Source organism: Fusarium mangiferae (assembly GCF_900044065.1).
Source record: "Fusarium mangiferae strain MRC7560 genome assembly, contig: FMAN_scaffold019, whole genome shotgun sequence".
Classification (NCBI taxonomy): domain Eukaryota; kingdom Fungi; phylum Ascomycota; class Sordariomycetes; order Hypocreales; family Nectriaceae; genus Fusarium; species Fusarium mangiferae.
Window position 1 is genome coordinate 76,099 of NW_024573939.1, and position 19,262 is coordinate 95,360.

Sequence of the window (19,262 nt, forward strand, 5' to 3'; positions counted from 1 at the left end):
GAGCCTGGCCGGAGGCCTCCGCCTCGGTAATATATCCCGACGGCTTTCTTCGCATGTACGCCATGGTGGACGTAATTAGCGCCATACCTGCTGTTGATAAGAATGAGGGGCTGTTGTTCTCAGCAGTAAGCTTATGGCTCCAGGTTCCAGAACACAAATATTGCCTCCTGGCAAGAATACGAGCTATGCATCTTAACAATAATCGTAAAATGACATGTGGCTACTCAAAAACGCTCGGATCGTCCCGTGAGCAGCGTGGAGCATCTCTCACGCTCTCACAGGCCATACAAGTTGGAGTCCTAAGCCTTATGGGTCGATGTGTTGTGCTACCGTAGTCCTGAGCTGTCTCACCCATACAAAATTTTATTTGAAGTGACTTATTGCACAGCTTTTCTAGCCGCTGGCGATTAACATGGAGTGAACGGCTTGTAAAACCAGATAGGGAATAATAGGTCCTTTTCACATGGAGACCGTAGCTGTCTTGGACGTCGGAATATCAGGCGAGGCTCCACGGAGTGCAGCCATGTGAATCATTTGGGTTGTGACTGAAGCCCAGCCTTCCGTTCCCGGGGTTGAGTTCAACCGCAACAAGGTGAGACGGTGTAGAGAGTTGCAAAGCCATGCAGGGGCTGGAGATTGCCCACTCCGATGGCGTGTGAGGCGCGTGATGTGAGCCATCAGCTGTAGGGTCTATCAACTCAAGATCACACTCTCATCAAAGTCAGTCCGTGCAGTATACCAGCTACCCAACACAATTGCCCAAGGCCCACTCCGATGGCGCTACGGCGTGACTAAAAGGTCCTGCAAGGCTCTCTAAGGTTTGCTGCGTCTAAGTGATTTAATAAAATGAAATAAAAGCGACGATTGAATGTTCTGAGCCTTGCCAAGCCTTGGAGCTAGGTAAACTAGTGGCCTATTTGCAGGGGCGAAGCGAACCTACGTCAAAGTGCTTAGGAGAAACCCAATACTCAGTCTGTTAAACGCACAATCAGCTGAACTATGAGAAGCATAAAACTGTATTTCATAAGTCGCGTTTTGGGGCATGGGACCATTTATCGAAATACTGTCTTCAGACCTTTCCAATCTCTTTGATGATGTTTCTGTTCTTAAAACAGCTATAACCTCGCTAATGGCGCAACCGTGCTTCTATCGTCTGGTGATTTGAAGGAACGAACTTGCGCGCTGACGTCACCACGAAAGTCCAGGTATGTAAAAAGGAACAGTCATTTCAGAACCATGGAGTGAATTTGGCTGGTGCTTATCGAAAAAGTAATGGAGTCATTTCCGGTCAACAACTGACGTATCATATTCACGTATTGGAACCTTTGTCAACCTGCAGCTTGGGTAACTTCTAGGTGATGCGTAGCTCCGTGAATTTGCGGCGAACAAACAATCGGTAAAATGACACGTATCGTCAGGCAGATGTGCAGCCTTGGATCCCTACCCCTCCCCCTTTCGAGCAACTCTCCTTAACTCTTTCTTCTACACCTCAGCAGACACCTTTCAGGCTGATCTTCTCTCAGCTTTCTGACTTTACCATCACATCTACAGTCGCACATACTTACACCATCTCGTATTACCTGCAACAGAGAGATCATCCTCTTGTGGCACTAACGCCATACATCCTGCAATGGCTCCTTCCAGCGCCGCTGAGGGCGAGAACGAACAGGCACCTCAGTCCCCCACTGAGTCTGTTATATCAACCGTGTCTTCTGATGGTGAAGGTGCAATTCGAAATATCGGAAAGAAATCCCTAGCCCAAGAGATTGAAGATGTTATGGAGCGCGTATAGCCACTACCATCGTATTGTTCACTTGAGAATCAGCTAATTTTGAAAAGGAGAACCGAAACCGCAATGGAGACACACAAACAGTCGCCGAGAGCTCCGTCGGGCATGAGATTCTTGCCTCATTTCTTGGCTGCCCAGCTGAAGACTTGCCCTCTGAACTCACCTTTCACGAGATCTTGAAGATACAGGAGCGTGTTCAGCAGGAGAAGTGGGATGCACTAGGGCTGCCAGAACTAACTACTACTACCATTCTCGTGAGCGCAATCATTTGCTGCCTACTTGTCCTTGGTGCTGCATCTTATGCCTATTGATTGTTTTCTGAACCGCTCATATAATGTAAGAGTATATCTCTTCAACTTTAACAGTCTGTCACAATCGGTTTACGTTTTCGAACAAGTAAATTAAGACGGAGACGGGTGAGCACTATCATAAACGTCGTCATCGGTCTCAGGGGCAGATTGATGCCATCGACAGGGAGGCGCACAGGACGTGATATGGGATGACAACTAAAAATACGATAAGGAGAACCAAGCCATGCTTGTGTGGTGACTGGGTGTTGTCGATGATACTGGAAGGGCTTGGGCGAGTGGTAGCCTGCCGGACACGGCCTGAAAGATTGGAGGAACTGAAGGAAAGCATGAGAGCCGGAGGGTACCTCCAAGGATGATGGAGCTATGTGATATCTTGGGTAGTCCATACATGTCCTGATGGTGCCCAATTGCCTTTCCCTCTCTCGCGATTGACAATATTCGCCATAGAACTGCGGCCAAGGAGTCTCCAAGGACAACCTCGCCGCATATCCCTCCACTGCTTACATTTCTTGAACTTGGGCATTATTAGACTTACGTATACTGGTGTTCATCGTATACCATTGTGCTTTCTTGAATTTCCCGTTGCACGACTTGAGATGTTATATGTGGCAATTCCGAAGCTAGCTGTTCTAGCCATTCACTACTCGTTGAATGCGTAAACCTTTCAAAGAGATGCTGATTATATACAGCGCCTTAAAATTAGCAGTAAGAAATTGGAATACGACATTCTTTCGACGTTGATCAAAGAAGAAGAAAATGAGTTGTCCGGGCTGACATGGACTTTGACCAGAATACCAGTTTTATAGCCGATCTTTTCGAAGAGCAACGGTGCAGTCTCGACATTGTCAAAGGTTCTGGAGCCGTTGCTGCCCGTCTCGTGGATATGTAGGCCAGTGTAGATGACAGTCCTGCTTCCACTGCACGACGACGCTGTGCTAGTGCATGCCATGTCGAACCTGGCCCCCGATGCCGCGAGGCCATTTACGATGGTTGTGACGCAACTCTCACCACCATAATATCCCACCCGCTCACGGCCGAGATCATCAGCAATAAGAAGCAGGCTGTTTTTCCCTGGCGACATGCGCTGACTGCAGGTTATGCTGGGGCGAACGAAGCAGCTAGTAAGACGAGCAGATTTTGATCGAGGGGCGAAACTGGTTGAGCGTACAAGTTAATTTGCGATTGAGATAGCCTTCTTTTGTCGCCTAGTGTATGGATTTGGCTGTTTATCCAATAAGGGAATGCCCCTCCTACAATAGCTTCCTCGGTCCTCCGAATGCTGCGGCCCCCACGCAGCCAGCATTTCATTTCCGATGCCATTCCCCATTCGGTAATAGCTTTGTCAGTGCTCCGACTGCCGTGTCTCATTGCGTTGACGGCAGCTAAGGATGCTCAACTTGACACTGACACAGTAATACGCCGAAGGACGCCATAATACTAGTAGCGATACGCGACTGTTCGAATGGCTCTGATTCCTAAATCTGTATAAAGTCCAAGGACAAACTACCGATAGGCAAGAGTATTTTGATGGCCGTCGAGAAAGAATACCGGACAAAGACCGGCTCATTCCTCAACATCTTCAAGTCGCAGCATCGCAAGCATACCTAGGTTACGGTAGGGGCCAATTTCTTATTACAATCCACTTGGCACGTATTTATGTCTATCTATGGCGCCCTTCTTGTCAAGTCACTTGTTATCACCAACCGATTTACTGTTATGATGGTTGGTGCAGTCGTCAACAGTTGCACGTCGCTGCTGGCTATGATTTTAACGGATAGGTTGGACTGAAGGTGGGTTTTTTTATTCCAATGCCTTCATCGAAAATTATAACGCTGACTGGACTACAGATTCCAAGTTCTTGCATGTGTTTCAATTCACGCATCCGCTCTGATGAGCATGGGCGGCATGTGCACAGTTAACGACGCTTCCGTTCAGATCAAAGCTGGGATTGTGTCCCTGATGGTGGTCTTTTAGGTTATGTTTTGGGATGGGCTCCCACGGCGCATACTCTCAGTGCATTTCCAGCGTTGACCGTTCTAGACATGACTTACTGGTCCGCCTCGGTGCTCAACACTGTTATATACTAAGCGGTGCTTGTTTAAGCTACCAGTTGAATGGACCACCCGTCGAAGACTAACATACACATAGATTTTCCGTATCATTTTCCGTCTTATATCTACTCAACAAGCCTTATCCAGCGCTTGGGTCCCGAGTTAAGTTCATCTTTAGTTTCATTTCATTTTGTTCCATGTCGGCGCAGCAGGCTAGTAATCGTTTGTGTATAACCTCTGCCAAGATAAGCCTTCCACTGGCCACTGTCGCGATTGACCACACCTGCCATGCCATTGGGCTGTCAGAGTGCACGAGTCAGGCTTGGATTTCCGAGAGAGCCTAGTATTGCTGTTCAGGCTCAACCATCTCAAGAAGGCCATATGCAATGAGTACCGAGCCTCCCTCACGCAAGGATCGGAAATCGGAGACTCGAGCCGATATTCCTAACAAGCTGATTTAAGAAACCTCTATTTCTGATCCCGGGCAAGCGACAAGTCATTATATACCTTCAGAGCAGGTCGCCATCAATTCTTCGCACGCATACGCCACATACTCATTTTCTCATTCCTACATGGTGCTCTAGTCATGGATCAATACCAAAAAAATATATAAACAAAGTTGTTTTAATTTCTATCATTGTCGTCGTCTCTGTCTCTGTCTACCGCGACCTCGGCCCGGGGACTTTTGGTTGCGGAAACGAACTGATTTCCAGAGCAGAAACTATTGTCCTTCAGGGTTTGAGAATCCCACAGTTCCCCACGTTCAAGCCCTTATCTCCATCAATCATAGAGTGTATCGGCGCCGGTACGCCAGCTCTTCCGCCCTAATAGCCATCGCTACCCGCCTTTCGATGGGCCTAAGGATGAAAAATGATGACTCGAAGTTGGACTTCTTGACTCAAGAATTCTGTAGAAGGACCATGTGATCACTGTATCTCATCGACTGTCATGCCAGCTCGGTACCGAGACTTCTCTATGCCATCCTCATAACTGTTCCACGTCCAACTTCCCACCCATGATTCAAACGCTGACTTCGGTGTTTCTGAACAAGACCGTACCTGGGATCACCGTACCACAGCGTTGAAGGCAAACCTTTGGGCATATTGAGCTTGGTGATTCAGATCATGCATATCAGGTGCAACGCACTAGAGTTCACAAATCTGATATCGAAAGGTCCGAATTCGGATGTCAAGCCAACGCCTTCCAGTTGGAGTTTGATGACTGAATCCCGGCTACCCATCCAATTTCAGGTATCAACTCGAATCATTCAGCACGCCCATTTCCGAGTCTGTTGAGCTTACTTTCTATCCACCTCAATTGGCATATAGCATAGAGCACCCTATATCGCCTCACTATGGAACATCTTGTAGGGGCGCAGTTATGGGCATAGACCCAGACTTCCTTGGGGCTCGCCAGGCATGATGCTATGAACTACTCGATCTCTCCCTGATATCTTATGAACCATCCTATCAGTTGAACCTTGCTTGATCTTGGTATCGTTGGCTGTATTTATTAGTTTCGGTATACTTGGTTACGCGAATTCCACGCTGAGGATTGTACCTGAAGTCATTCGAAGAGATAGTTGGTTACCAAATGAAGATCCAGGCATACTGAAAGGCTCATGAAGACCATACCATGCCTTATCCCGACACAGTCTCGTTGACCGAGTCAACGCGCCAAGAGGACTATCACCTGACACCTGTTAGACGCACCTCGTTGCTCCCTCCATGGGATAATGACAGAAACACGACAGCGCTGGACTCAACACTAGATGCTGTGATCCCTCCTTTCACTGCTTCCTTTACTGCAGCATGATCTAAACCTTCTGCCAAAGCAAGCCACTGTACAGGCCACTCTGTAAGTAGTGGCAGTCTCGGCCAGACAATCAAGCATAGGGCCATGATGGCCGTCACGATTACCAGCCCCTGGAGTGCCATTCCCAAAGCCGTCATGCCCGTCCTCGATGCCCTTATTACACCCTCAGCAATTGCAAATGAGTCTGAAGGGATTGTGCTACACCGTGGTTTCCGCTCTGTCGGCGGACCAAACACTCTGTGGATAGATGAGTGATCACTAACGATTGGAATTAAGGGCATCGCAGTCGTCCAGAAACTGTCATCAGTGGTCTTTCCAGCAAGGGCTGCCTGGATAAACGTTTTTGCGTTGAATGCCCATTGTGTCTTGTTCCAGGTAGCCACATTAAAAGGGAAAACCTGGCATTGAATATTCGTTGGCTCCTCTATTTGAAAATGGCCATAAGTAACCGAGTCTGACCAGCTGATATAACCATAACAGTATCGCATATCAACGGTAACTCTGTAGTGGTAGATGCCCTTTTTGCCCGCTTGTCGCTGGGAAGCAAGTGGATGCCCGGAGACCCAAGCCTGCATTGATCCATTGGTCAAGGAGGTAATGTCCATGATGCCCCCATCAAAGTTGGTTGAGTTCAAAGGGGCATAGTCGATGCGTACCCCGTTGTTGTATGGCGTTGACTTAACAAGAGGCCACTTGATAGCATCAAAGTCGCCAATTGCGCGCAGGATATAGAACGAGCTCCGAAGGTATATTAAGGGTTTGCGTGATTGCACCGTGCCATTGATAACTCTTGTGAGTCTTGTTGCATTCACCTTGGGACCTATGATTAGATCGGTGGTTTGCCTACGCTCAAAGGCCATGCCTGGGTCGCTCACGATAATCACGGACCCATTGTTGACAGTAATGAAGTCAATGAGGTTTGCCGAGAGTATGGTGGACGGTACCCCTTCTCCCAAAGCATAGTTGTACTCTCGGGGCATGTCCGACTCACCTATTTCAGCATAGCTGGTGTCAGCATCAGGATAACCATCAGAGTTGTAATTGTAGTACATATCCCCTTTTGGAATTGCGGGCATGCTTTCTACATCGACAGTAACGAAGGAGACCTTGTAGAGAATGCTCACGAGTGCTGCGAGCAGAAAGGCTAGACATCGGAGTAGGATGGCTTTCCTCGAACCTCTAAGTTGAGCGGGAGAGCGGGGCTGATGAGAGGGAATTAAGCAGACGATCTAGTCGCATTCCTGTGGTTTCGACAGTTTTTGTAAAACACGTGGAAAGTGTTATTGATGAGATACGGGACAGTAATACGGTGCTGAGAAGCGAAAGTTGAATGCCAGCGATATCGGTCCAGCTCTGTATAGACAACTGCGAACCGACACACATGGGCGCATCGGCACTGAGTCCGTGACCTCGAGAGCAGCGCCCATTGATTATCATAAGACTTCCAGTGGCGAGCAAAGGAAAGCTACTGGAGGTACCGGTCCAGTCCAGTGTGGAGAGTCATAATAATCGCTGTCTGTCATGTATGTGTGTGGCCTGCATCTTCCTGTGGTATGCTTGGTATTAAAAGGGGAAAATCATTATTTCTTTCAGTCCACTTTATAAAGGATTTGTCCTGCCTTAGCTGGAGCTCTGCTGTGGGACTATTCTTGATTTTAGATGGCTTGCAAGCCTTGACGCTTTTAGTAGAATGCTTCAGTGTTAAAGTATCAGGCTGGCTTCGCTGATTTATATTCGTAAGGCTAACTACAGTTTATAATTGCTTGTGACATACGAAACGCCACTTCTGAACTCAAAATGGGGAGCAAGCAGAGCACTGTTAAACTGACTCGACCATTTTCAGAGATAGCTATGGCGCCATTAGCTTTAAAGGCCTTAACCTAACGGATAAATCGGCAAACAGATATCTTTTTTAGTTTATAGTTTAATCCTTAAATCTTCTCATTGCTTTAAATAGCCCTTGCTTAGGAAGTAAGCTTATGAGACCTCAAGGGCACCCAATTCAGTAGGAGCACTTTTGCAGAAGTGAAGATTCCTGTCACTTCATTTCAGCGTGCAGCATATCTCAGTGATTGACAGTCGTCCCCGGGGTTCTAATCTTTAGCAAGAAAGATGGTTGACCTGAGGGGTAGCACGTCGGTGCTCGAGCGTGCAAGGTCACAATTTGTTCGCTCCTTTGCATATGAGAGCGACGTCGGAAGGTGTTTATTTAACACATTAGGGAGCGAATACAATGGTATAAACACTCGTATGTACTTCCATTATTACTATGACTCGATCTCCTGGATTATCTCGACAGTCTGCCATGTGTCTGTCGTCGTGAATCGTGCTTTCTTCGACAAGAGGGCTCTGTTCAGATTTATTGCTGTGCTATGGGGAGGCCGCCTCTGTGGACGATACGGAGCGCGGTGAGGGACATCGAATGCATTGAGATGCCGGGCATGCTTCCGTGAATAAATATGCCAGAGTCTTTACATGCCCCTGGCCCGTTCGAGACGATAGATAAGAGCACGTTTTGAATCCTGGCGGCTGTCCCAGCCAATGATTTAACACCATCTAAGGCAGGTTTATTCCCGGTATCAGACCTGTTTTTGTTCACATGCTGGCCCTCAAGTTGCTCTTGATGTTCAACGATACCATCATGTGCATTCTCTACGACTTGATGCTGCGCTTAGTTGCTTCATCGAGACCCGATTCAAGTGCCGCTGAACCCATCTTGGCCATCTGGGGAACAGCGTGGTGAAAGCATGAACGGCACTCAATTGTGTGGACTGTTTTGTGAATCATATCGTGTATCAAGAGCTCTTAAAACTCAACGGCGGCATTGGGGTCAGTTGAAATCTTTTTTTCAGTGCCTGTTATTGATTCAGCACAGTTGTTCGCACGAGACTGGGTTATTGAGAAGCTCTACCACCACAAAGGTGGGTGATGGTCTCGAGTTGTTGCGCAGCACGAATCCATGCTTGGACTCGTTTGTGCTCAGCATCGTGAGCAGCATCGGGCTGTATAGGCTGATGTAGCAGCATTAAGAGGTTATGAATATCCAACAAGACAATAGTGTCTTCTTGTGCTGTTGAGTCTGGCATCTTGATCCCCAAGCTAAGAATGTCCCGGACCGAGTCATTATGCTTAACCACGCATAACCCGGATCTGACCACCGGGATTTATGTTTAGTGCCCAAAGTAAAAAGAAACCAATAAGGCAGAGGATACTGAAGTATGTGTTGGAAGGGATATGATGCTATTGATCAGATCTCGAACGGCAACCGGGATCTTCGATCTGAGGCTGTAACGGGTGTCGCCGATTATTATCAGGTTGACCAGCACATATATCCTTAATGGTCGTTTTTCTCAATTTTCTGCTGAAAGCAATTCACTTATCGGAGATACTGTATAACGTGCAATGTGGTGAGGGAAACGTTGTACAGATCTTACTCAAGCTATTGTTACAAGCCCCACGGAAGGCTGAAGCGTGGCAGGGCGTGCTTACAACATGGCAGCGGGCTTTGGGTGAGAACGTTGGTCGAAGTTAAAAGAGCAAAGTCGAACATGCCTTCCAGGTTCACGGCTCAGGAAGAAAGCAGTAATGTTACAAACAAACTCTGATGAGTTTACTCAGACCCCTGGTGTATTCGATAGCATTGCTTTGGTGGCGTAATGGGAACGCTGTTTCCTTCAATAAAATGAGCAGCTTGTCTTAAGATGATCTTATCTCACTGTAGTTCGTTGTGGCTGACTAACTGAGGCAGCAGTGTCTCTGATTCCCCACATAACAATGCAACTTCAACCAACAGTCATGAGCAATACGTGACACAAGCTTGCGCTGTAGAACAATCACAATGAAGAGTTTTCTCGCCGGCCTAACCATTTCATGTTTCTTCTCTTCTTCTCTCATCTCTTATCACCTCAAATTCACTTCACTTATTCACTACAGTCCTGCCCTTCTACCTATCTCTACGTTTGGCAATTCCGCCCTTCCATGGCCGTTCTCCCCGGCGTTCCTGGCATCGAGGTCAGGATTCTTGTCAATGGCCTGCCCACTGAGGAATGGCCGTTTGAATGAAACATAACGACAGAGGCCAGTGAGGGAGACATCAAATCGGACAAGCATAAGGCCGGTCCTACAGGATCGGAAGATGCCCCCCTTCCTACCAGACACAGCTACATAGTGTCTAAGTCGGGCTGCCAATTCGGGGTCTCCCTCGCCTTAAGTCCCGATATGAAGACCAGTAGTCTCCCTGATATGACTGGAGGCATTGGAATCGAAATCTATATTGAAGGGACTTTCTACAACAGATTTCTAGTCGACCTTCAGAACCATGAGACCCAAAAATGGAACTCTACACGTGTCAAAACGCAAGATGGCACTACAAAGCGAGAATACCCAGTATTCTCAGACATTCTCTCAGGTTTGTACATGGACTGAATAGTTTTAAGTCTTATACTAACTTGATCTCAGTCGAGGACCGTGACAATGACAAGACCGAGGCAGATATGGGTCGTGTGCAGACTATGGGAACCATCCGTCTTACAGTCTGTGCTGTCACGTCAGAGAAATCGGTTACATATGAAGTAACAACACCTCCCATGCGACCCGAGATGGAACTGGCTCACAAGGCCACCATCTTACACGGCGAGGGCTTAACTCATGGGACTACATGGGTCGATATCTACTCCATGCTATGCAAAGTCTAACGGTAGCAGGTTCAATAATGAGGATACTGACGACACCGACCGTAAGAGGCCTGGAGGCACCATCCTCAGGTATTTGTGTGAGTTTGTCTACAAGTACGGCGCTCATTGTAAGTCCAAGACCCAAAGGTTTTGAACCAGTAATACTCACAAAGCTTAGCTCCCGAGGGACCCAAGAAACATGAATTGGACTCAAGTGTCCAGGCAAAGATGACATATGAGGAGGCGAAAATGCCAGATGGCAGATCTCTGGTTGATCTCACCGGCGACGATGACGAATGAGGCACGCGTAGAAAATAGATGATCTCGTTCTAGGTATGGACGATGTTCGGCAGAGTAAAAAGAAAACAGAAGATGATTTTGGCGTTGAAGGCTTCACGTCTTGGAAAAGACGTGTAGCAGAGCGATATTGCTGGCTACTACACCACCTTACTTTCTCACCACCTATTCAATAACAACATTTTTATTTGGCGATAAAATTGTTTGCAGAGCTGGTGAATTGAGGCTAGTGCACTGATAGTAGAGTCTCTGTTTTGAATCGATCAGAGATCTGTGATCAGAGATATGGGGGTCACATGGTGTCGCTCCATTTTGTCCGTGAGAGTTGTTTGGGGATGAGGTCGAGCGATATGGTTGATATCCTCCTTTTGTTGAGCTACAAATGGATGAAATCTCTTGAATTGGTATAGGTGTTCCTCAACGGCCACGACAATCTCACTCAGATCGAAAATTAATATACGGACTGACGAAATGGGATGCGATCCTTCCTCGTCGACTTAGTGGCGATTCTGGACTCATCCCTTCAGTGCAGATGAGGAAAAGGATGATAAAGAAGTTCACTAGGTGGCTCGGTGCATGGAGAGACTTCAGGAAAGTATACGCCGCTGGTGGTAAGAATGCCACCATACTGTTCAAGAGAATGTGCAGGGGACTAAAGCTACCCTCTATCCCGCATGCCGGAACTCCGCCATCTCTTGAGTGAGAACAACCAACAGCCACCTTGTATTCTTGTTGTGTATCCTAAATACATATCATAGTAAATTTATAAAAAAAGACAAACGCTTATTATTTTTAATAATAAGTTAAGCAGTAAGTAGTAATTATAAAGAAAACTTAAATAGATTATTAATATTAAGTAAAAAAGCTTATCTATTAAAGATTTAATTATAATTAAGATTAAGTTTTTAATTAAATAAAGCTTTATTAAATAAGTTATAAATGTTTTAAAAATTAAGGCTTTGCTAAAAGTAAAGAGAGTGCCATAACTGGCGTGAAGTAGGCAAGTTACGGCATGCAGAAATACCAATTGCACTGCCAGCTAACAAGGACCTCGACACTAGGCCACAACCAGAATTCCCTTATCAGCCCCCAAATTAGTTACACGGTTTTAAGCTAGCGGCATAAATATTTATTGGGCACACCAAATTAGCGTAACGCACAGATTCCCAAACGTATTCGCTCCCAGACATTCAGACAGCATACACCCTCCAGGCACCCCTCTCTCCAAGACTCCTTGTAGAACCGGAAAAGAGGGGAAGCTAACCCCGCGGTCTACTCCATACCAGTCCATGTCATTGCGCCTCCCCTCTTTATCTGTATACACCCTCGACCATACAGGAATGTCTTTTCTTCTTCTTTTCTCTCACACAAACTATCCTCTGGAATCAGTTGAGAACATTCTTTAAACCACTGCTCAGTATTCGTTTTCAAACCTTTAGAATGTCTTTTACAATCGCGAGGCTTGGCTTTGTTGCGGTTATCTTCTTGGGTCTTGTCTTGTCTTGGCTCCTTGCACCCAATCTATCTGGGATGGTTATCCGGCCACTTAGCTGGATGTCCTTGCCTACACAGGACCATGCTTACCAAGTGCAGATATTCTCAAGAGACCCTTTTATCATGCACATCAGTAACTTTATGTCTGGGGAGGAAATCGATCATGTTATCAAACTCAGGTAAAGGCCCCGAGAAAGGCGTTGTACTGCTAAAGGCTAATTACTTTTTCCTCCCTTCCGAAGTAACGGCAACTGGGAGACTTCAAAGATATACCCAAACGGTGAGGCCTTCGTGGACACAACCATACGCATATCAGAAATGGCGACAATTCCACGTAAAGATGCCATCACCAAAGGTATTGCCTATAGAGCAAAGAAGCTGCAGGGGTGGCGCGGCAATAGCACCTACGTTGAGCGTATGAAGGCCCAGAAATATCACGTCAATGGCTTTTTTGCCTGGCATGAGGACTATGATGGGAGGATGAACTTAGGAAACAGAGTGACGACATTTATGGTTTATTTGAACGATGATTTCACAGGTGGCGGAACAAACTTTCCCCTACTCAAGCGCCCAGAAGACTCAGCTTGGTGCGACGTCATCGATTGCGATGATGAGGAGTATTCCGGTGTTACTTTCAAACCGACAAAAGGCGCCGCTGTCTTCTGGGAGAACATGTACCCAAATGGGTCGTTCCATCCAGACGTACGCCACGCTTCCCTGCCCGTCAAGTCTGGGCAAAAGTTGGGCTTGAACATCTTTTCGTGGGACAAGAAGTGGACTTATCCAGAATGAAGCCACCGGGTGTGTATGTATCTTTAGGTATGTCTTATTGTTGCTTATGGCAACTGAGAAGGGCTGGAATCGACAGATTTCCTTGCACCTCAGAGGGCATTCAGTCCGGCAACCTATGCCTAGTACTGTGTAGACTGGCTTTATTTCAGCCTGAAAAACATTATTAAGTGCGAGGTTGGATAAGGGAAGGCCCGCTAAGAGGGTTTGAGCGGCTATTGGAAGGCTATTAAGACATAATTTGAAGCTTTTGTGCAACTAAGCTATGGCACTCTCTAAAGTCTTCACCATTACTTCAGGGGTTGGTTGACGGCCTAAAAAGTCCCTCAACACTCCCATCATGTCAGGGTGGCCCCCTCCAGGCTGAAGAATGTCAAACCTGAACTTTTCCCACATTCTCCGGTCCCAAGGGGCTTTGGAAAAGCTTGTTTGAAAAATGTCTTGCGCAAAGGCAGTGCATACAAGGTACGAGTAGTACCCAACATCGTACCCCCCCGTTAAATGTGGTATTGTGCCATACCAAGAGCCTCTGGTCCGTAGATCACCGAAGCTAAGGCTCTCGCAATCCTCGCGTAGAGTATAGAACAAGTCTCGAAGATCGAGGCCTTCCGCCTCTGCCAAAGACTCTACACTGTGAATCTCGAGGTCGAAAAGAGAGATCGATCTGGAGTGAGCGCTGGATTAGTTCGCTTCGAGGGAGTAGCAAAGTCTTAGGAAACTCACAACTGTTTCAAATGATAATTCGCCCTATTCATGTATCTGTTGCTAATGAGCGGGTCAATAAGCTCGCCTGGGATTTCTCTAGAAGGAATTGGGGTGTGTGGATTTCGAGATTGCCAGTCACTTAGATACTCGGGCTTAAGGTTTGTGTAGTGACAGCTCAGCCTCTTCAACACGTCTGCCATCCAGCAGTAATTCTCAAGTAGGGTGCTTGGTATCTCTCCAAAGTCGGGGGGTAGATTTGTCCCATGGAATCGAGCGTATTTTGTCTTGGAAACGAGGTTATGGATTCCATGTCCTAGTTCTGTATATAGAATAGTTAGCGATCAATTGGACGCGTTAAATGAGCGAGTGGTTTTACCATGGAACATGGTTACAACCTCGCGATGCTTGAGCAAAACAGGCCGGCCGGCGCTAGCAGTTGGAAACGAGCACATCAATATAGTAGAAGGGCACCGTCTACTTCCATCTAATTCCTCATAGCCCTAACAAGCAAGTCAGCAAGGTCTCCAAGCAAGGGCATCGCGGTACTCACGCATAGATGCGTAACATTTTGGTTGCCTCTATATTTATTTTCGCGCCACAACAAGTCGAAAAAAAGATATCCGATAAAGTTTGTATAGTTCTCCTCCCATACCGCAAACGCTCGGACACTCTCGTGCCAGAAATACTCTGAGCCCAGCTCGGCTTTTTTGGTTTCATTAAATTGAAGGCCCAACAATGAACTCATAACACCTAGCATCGCTTCAGCAGCGTGCTCAAGCGGAAAATATTCAGAGATCCTCATATGGTCTATTTGCAACTGCTCTTCCCGGACCTTGCTATAGTAAGCGTGGTCCCAGGCTGCAAGTATGTTGTTCTCGTTGTTGCTCTCGTCGAGGTCATCCTCCTCTTCTAAATGGCTGAGCTTATCGATTTCAGCCTTTCCGAGGGTCATAAGATCAGGCTTCAAGTTCTCCAGGAAGTCCCGGATCGCTGCAGGGGACTTGAGTAACCGCCTTTGGGCCCTAAGTGCTGCGTGTGATTTGTGACCAAGTTGGACTGCCTGCTCATGGCGCTTTACTACGATATCCTTGAGTAATGATTCGTTCTCTGGGATTTTGTTGTGGTCCCCTTCAAACATTGCACGACGGACCTCTGGTGTACTCGCGTATGTTACCAATGTCGAAGTCCCACCATTTGCAAATGGTACGAACTTTCTTGAGGATCCTGAATCATTGATCTCGGACTCCCACTTGTTGACAGCCTCTTCAGGGACACCACACAGATCTGTTTCTTGTAACCAGAGCCCGTTGTTATTGTGGGCCATGTTGCGCTGAAACCTCATGATCAAATCATCAATTTCGGCACTCTTATGCAAAAATTGGTGCATTTCATCGTCATTTAGCCGTCCAAGCCCATACTCTTCAAAGTCGAGCAGCATTTCATTCAGCAAAAGCTTTGACTCCTGGTCGATAGACTGATCTCTTGATTCCACCCTTTGGAGAAGGGCAAAGTAGTCTTTGCGACTCATCCAAGAAGACAGTGCATCAGACCACAATCGTACTGCCTTAGACACCTCATCTTGAGTGACCTTTTCTGGAGCAGCGTATTGGAGCATGAAGACGACGCCAATTTCAGCTTGAAACGAATTATGAGCCGCGACATAGGGAGTAATAACCCTTTCAAAGGTTGCATTAGACGGATCGGTCCCGTTCACGATTTCGTCAATCGTAGCCGTTATCTTGGCTATAGCTCGTTCCATAACTGACACAATTTCGGTAGCCGCAATCATGCGCGGCGGATACTGGGGTAGCTGTCTATCCATAGCGGCAATTTTGAGCAGTTGGCAAGAACAGATAAAGATAGTAGTAAACCAGCTGCCCCCTAAAAAATGGATGGGGACTGATGAGATGGGAGCTACTACATACCGGTTGCGTTTACCTACACCTGCTACTCGAGTTCACTACGTCTTTCTAAGCGCAATGGAAGTTCACGCGACCTTATCAGCACTACCCTGGATAATCATCCAGCAGTTTGAGAGTTACTCTCGCTATCTTAGCGGCTAGCCTACGCTTGGACGACTGCTTTACGAATGCTTGAAAAGCTGTTGGCATGTGATAAATGGAAGATAGTGGGCGACAAGGCAGTGCATGTAAAATGCTACATTAGTTCAGGTGAGGCCAAATATAAGTGCACGCCCTGCTTCCTGCGTGGAAGCTCGTCCCATCATCTGCAGTGCGGTACAAAAGCAGGAGGTCTGAATGACGGCCGTATGTCTTTATCTAAACCTAACCTCTTTGAGCTACTTACGATATGTGTGCTGGCTTTTCCTCGCTTAATTAAGTACTCTAATTCGTCAGTATAGTCTATCCACCGAGGTTGGAAGATGGCTTAAGTTTGAATGGGCTAGCTCGGGTCTTTCAGCTCTCACGGTCTTCCGGCTGATTGACTACAACCCACCACTTTGATATTTGTAAAACCTGTAGCTTTAGTGGCTTGCATGAAAAGACAAGTTTTCAGCTCTCCAAGTGTCTGCAAGGAAGCTAGATATGACCTGTCCCTATAAGCACTAAATGTGTTACACTAAACCATTCGCAACGGCACCCCCCTTTGAAAATGATACATCATAGATATGTTATCGCATGAGTCCTATTCTAAGAACTATTGTGTACCCCGCAAGCTTATCCTTTACCAGCCGGCGTGGCATGTGAATCTCCGTCTAAATGTCAGGGTCCAGGTTCGTGGTCAACTCGGTTAATACTGCCGTGCACAATCAAGGAGGAATATCTTACCTTCTTAACCGTCAGCGCTTCTAGCTTCCCCAAGCTGGCGTTCTGAGTTGAGCGACTGGTTTTTGTTCATCATCCTATAGCCGCCTTACGACATACACAGCGATTTCAACACGGAATAAGAAATGGTAAGTCCTGTCCCGTAATGCAATATGCAAGGTCTGAAAAGAGCTTTTTTAATGCCTAATAATAATTAGAAGCCCACCTTTTCGCTTATTGTGCCCGCAAGTATCCTGCTTTTAAGCTGTTTTCATCTTTGGAAATGGGCCTCCAACTACATACCTGCTACTTCTTTATCCCTTTTCAGCGCATTTGCCGCTAGCCCTCTACTTGATGATGACTATGCGTGTACGCATGAGTATAGCATCGAACTTTTGTCAGTGGACCCACTGGTAATATATATCAATGGGTTCGTCAAGGACAATGAGATTGCTCATCTTCTCCACAAGACGTCAGTATGGCCTCGCGATATCAACATCTGCAACTTCTCACACGCTGTCTACAGAAAAGATGATTTCTCACCCTCCTACGTCTACGAACACGACACCAAGAAGGATAAAATATCTTCTCAGGTCAATTCTACCTGGCGTACCTCTACATCAGCTATGGTATCATATAGAGATCCAGTATCCCGTTGCCTCGCCAGCCGTCTGAAGTCACTGCTAGGTAATCTTCAACACCCTGACACTGAGAGACTCCAGATCGTCAAGTATAAGGGCGGGGAGCGCTTCCGAATGCATAACGATTACTTGCCAGTTCACCTTGAAGCGAAACAGCCAGATGGAAGTATGAAAAAGTTCAATCGACTGGTGAGTACTTTTATCTATATAGGCGACGAGTGTACTGGGGGAGAAACGTACTTTCCTGATATCAAGGGGGTTGGTCCGGATGCCGACGGAGATAAGTTTTCAAGAACTGAAACTGGCATGGGGCTCTTGGTGAAGCCCAAGAAAGGAAACGCGGTACTATGGCACAATGTGCATCAAAACGGGACTCGTGATGAGAGAATGGCTCACGCAGGATTGCCGGTCCGAAATGGCACAAAAATTGGTATGAATCTATTTGGGATTTACTACCCGGATGAGCCGATTGTAGGTGGTAGCCATGTTTAGCTAGGCGGAAGTGGCTACCTAGAAGAACTTCCGTTTATCTGGAACTGCATAAACGAGAATTGGGTGGACATAGTCTTGCAAGAACTGAAAAAGGGGCTGGTTTCATAGCACCCTAACTAAATCTTATCAGAGCTTGTTATTCAATGTGATAGCCCATCAATTCTATCATGAATGTGCCTCCATCCTCCAAGTACCACCAACACGCCGATGCTGTCACTACAACTAAAAGAGTGGCATTCCCTACTTGAGACAAATATACAATTCAATCGCCGTTCGGCATACAGAAAAAACATCCTGGGTTCAAAGCTACGGCGTATGTTCCAGCTGACGTAAAGCTTTAGTGGGAACACTAATTCTCATCACAAGACCATTTTGCATTACAAATTTACAGCTGAGACCAGCCGAGACAAAGGCATTTATTCTTGACACAGGCCTTGAGTAGAAAGGTGGACAAGGCAGATAAGGCGGAAGATAAGCTATTGCGCTTTTGATAGGTTAAAAGTATGTCAAGCCACGAGGACTGCTTGAACCTAAGGGACCGGGCCGCGACCCGCCTCTCATTGATAAGGTTCTCGACCAAGAATTGTGAGGCTAGCAGGGGTTGGGATCTAGACTATTGGTATGACTATGTCGATACACATAACCTGCCACTTGGTTAACGCCAAGACCTGGCATATGCCCCCACTAGCGCCTATATTAATAGGGCATTAATAAGCAATCTAGCATATAGGTTACTTATTTTAATTAACTACCTTAGAGATTTTAAGTAAAGTATAGGCTTAATTAGCTTTTTTTTTATATTTTCTTTTAAATTTACTTTATTTTTTATATTTTAAATATATCTATTAATATATTATTAATATATTAATAATAGATTCTTAAAACTTAATATTTACTTTTAAGATTAAATTAATTTCTTAAGATAATCTTTAATCTTTAATTAATAATAGTTAGGTAATATAAAGAGGCTTAACTTTAAGTTATTTAAAGAAAAGTCTATAAAATATTAAAAAAGAGGAGTAAAATATAAATTAAACTATAATATATTATTAAGTAATTATTAATATATTATAAGATATCTTTAATATACCTACCTAAGACCTAATCCTTATTTCTATAGATTTATAAAGATTAAGGTATATAACTATTAAAGAAGATACTTACCTTATAGATTCTATTATTTATATTTCTATAATTCTAAATTAGCTAAAAAGTAGCTTAAATAATATAGCTTATTGCATTTCTATAAAAGGCCTAAATCTAAAGATATAAAAATTATATATTAAAAATATAAATATATTAAAATTAAAGTTTATTAATTTTTACTAATAAGATTATAAGCTAAATATATAAAGGTTATAAATAAGTATTATAATACCCTAGTTAAGGTTAAGTAAGAGGTTATAGGTAAAAATATAAAAAGAGAAGCTATAATATAAA

The 19,262-nt window shown here is 45.6% G+C and overlaps 6 protein-coding genes across 6 annotated transcripts; 4 read left to right on the top strand and 2 right to left on the bottom strand.

Moving 5' to 3' along the window:
* Positions 1-1,630: 1,630 nt before the first annotated feature.
* Positions 1,631-2,100, top strand: FMAN_15256 (uncharacterized protein; the record flags this gene model as incomplete). The annotated part of the gene is made up of 2 exons (XM_041824838.1): positions 1,631-1,786; positions 1,840-2,100. The coding sequence occupies 2 exons, from the start codon at positions 1,631-1,633 to the stop codon at positions 2,098-2,100; spliced, it is 417 nt and encodes a 138-aa protein (XP_041690278.1).
* A 3,739-nt stretch (positions 2,101-5,839) lies between these two features.
* On the bottom strand, positions 5,840-6,571 carry FMAN_15257 (uncharacterized protein; the record flags this gene model as incomplete). The annotated part of the gene is made up of 1 exon (XM_041824839.1): positions 5,840-6,571. One exon carries the CDS (start codon positions 6,569-6,571, stop codon positions 5,840-5,842), a length of 732 nt encoding a protein of 243 aa, XP_041690279.1.
* Positions 6,572-10,184: 3,613 nt separating this feature from the next.
* FMAN_15258 (uncharacterized protein) lies at positions 10,185-10,939 on the top strand (the record flags this gene model as incomplete). The annotated part of the gene is made up of 4 exons (XM_041824840.1): positions 10,185-10,374; positions 10,425-10,512; positions 10,670-10,767; positions 10,818-10,939. 4 exons carry the CDS (start codon positions 10,185-10,187, stop codon positions 10,937-10,939), a joined length of 498 nt encoding a protein of 165 aa, XP_041690280.1.
* Positions 10,940-12,748: 1,809 nt separating this feature from the next.
* Positions 12,749-13,222, top strand: FMAN_15259 (uncharacterized protein; the record flags this gene model as incomplete). Its single annotated transcript, XM_041824841.1, has 1 exon — positions 12,749-13,222. One exon carries the CDS (start codon positions 12,749-12,751, stop codon positions 13,220-13,222), a length of 474 nt encoding a protein of 157 aa, XP_041690281.1.
* Positions 13,223-13,477: 255 nt separating this feature from the next.
* On the bottom strand, positions 13,478-15,746 carry FMAN_15260 (uncharacterized protein; the record flags this gene model as incomplete). The annotated part of the gene is made up of 4 exons (XM_041824842.1): positions 13,478-13,883; positions 13,943-14,243; positions 14,301-14,424; positions 14,475-15,746. The coding sequence occupies 4 exons, from the start codon at positions 15,744-15,746 to the stop codon at positions 13,478-13,480; spliced, it is 2,103 nt and encodes a 700-aa protein (XP_041690282.1).
* A 1,089-nt stretch (positions 15,747-16,835) lies between these two features.
* Positions 16,836-17,822, top strand: FMAN_16237 (uncharacterized protein; the record flags this gene model as incomplete). Its single annotated transcript, XM_041824843.1, has 2 exons — positions 16,836-16,838; positions 16,908-17,822. The coding sequence occupies 2 exons, from the start codon at positions 16,836-16,838 to the stop codon at positions 17,820-17,822; spliced, it is 918 nt and encodes a 305-aa protein (XP_041690283.1).
* Positions 17,823-19,262: the final 1,440 nt, after the last annotated feature.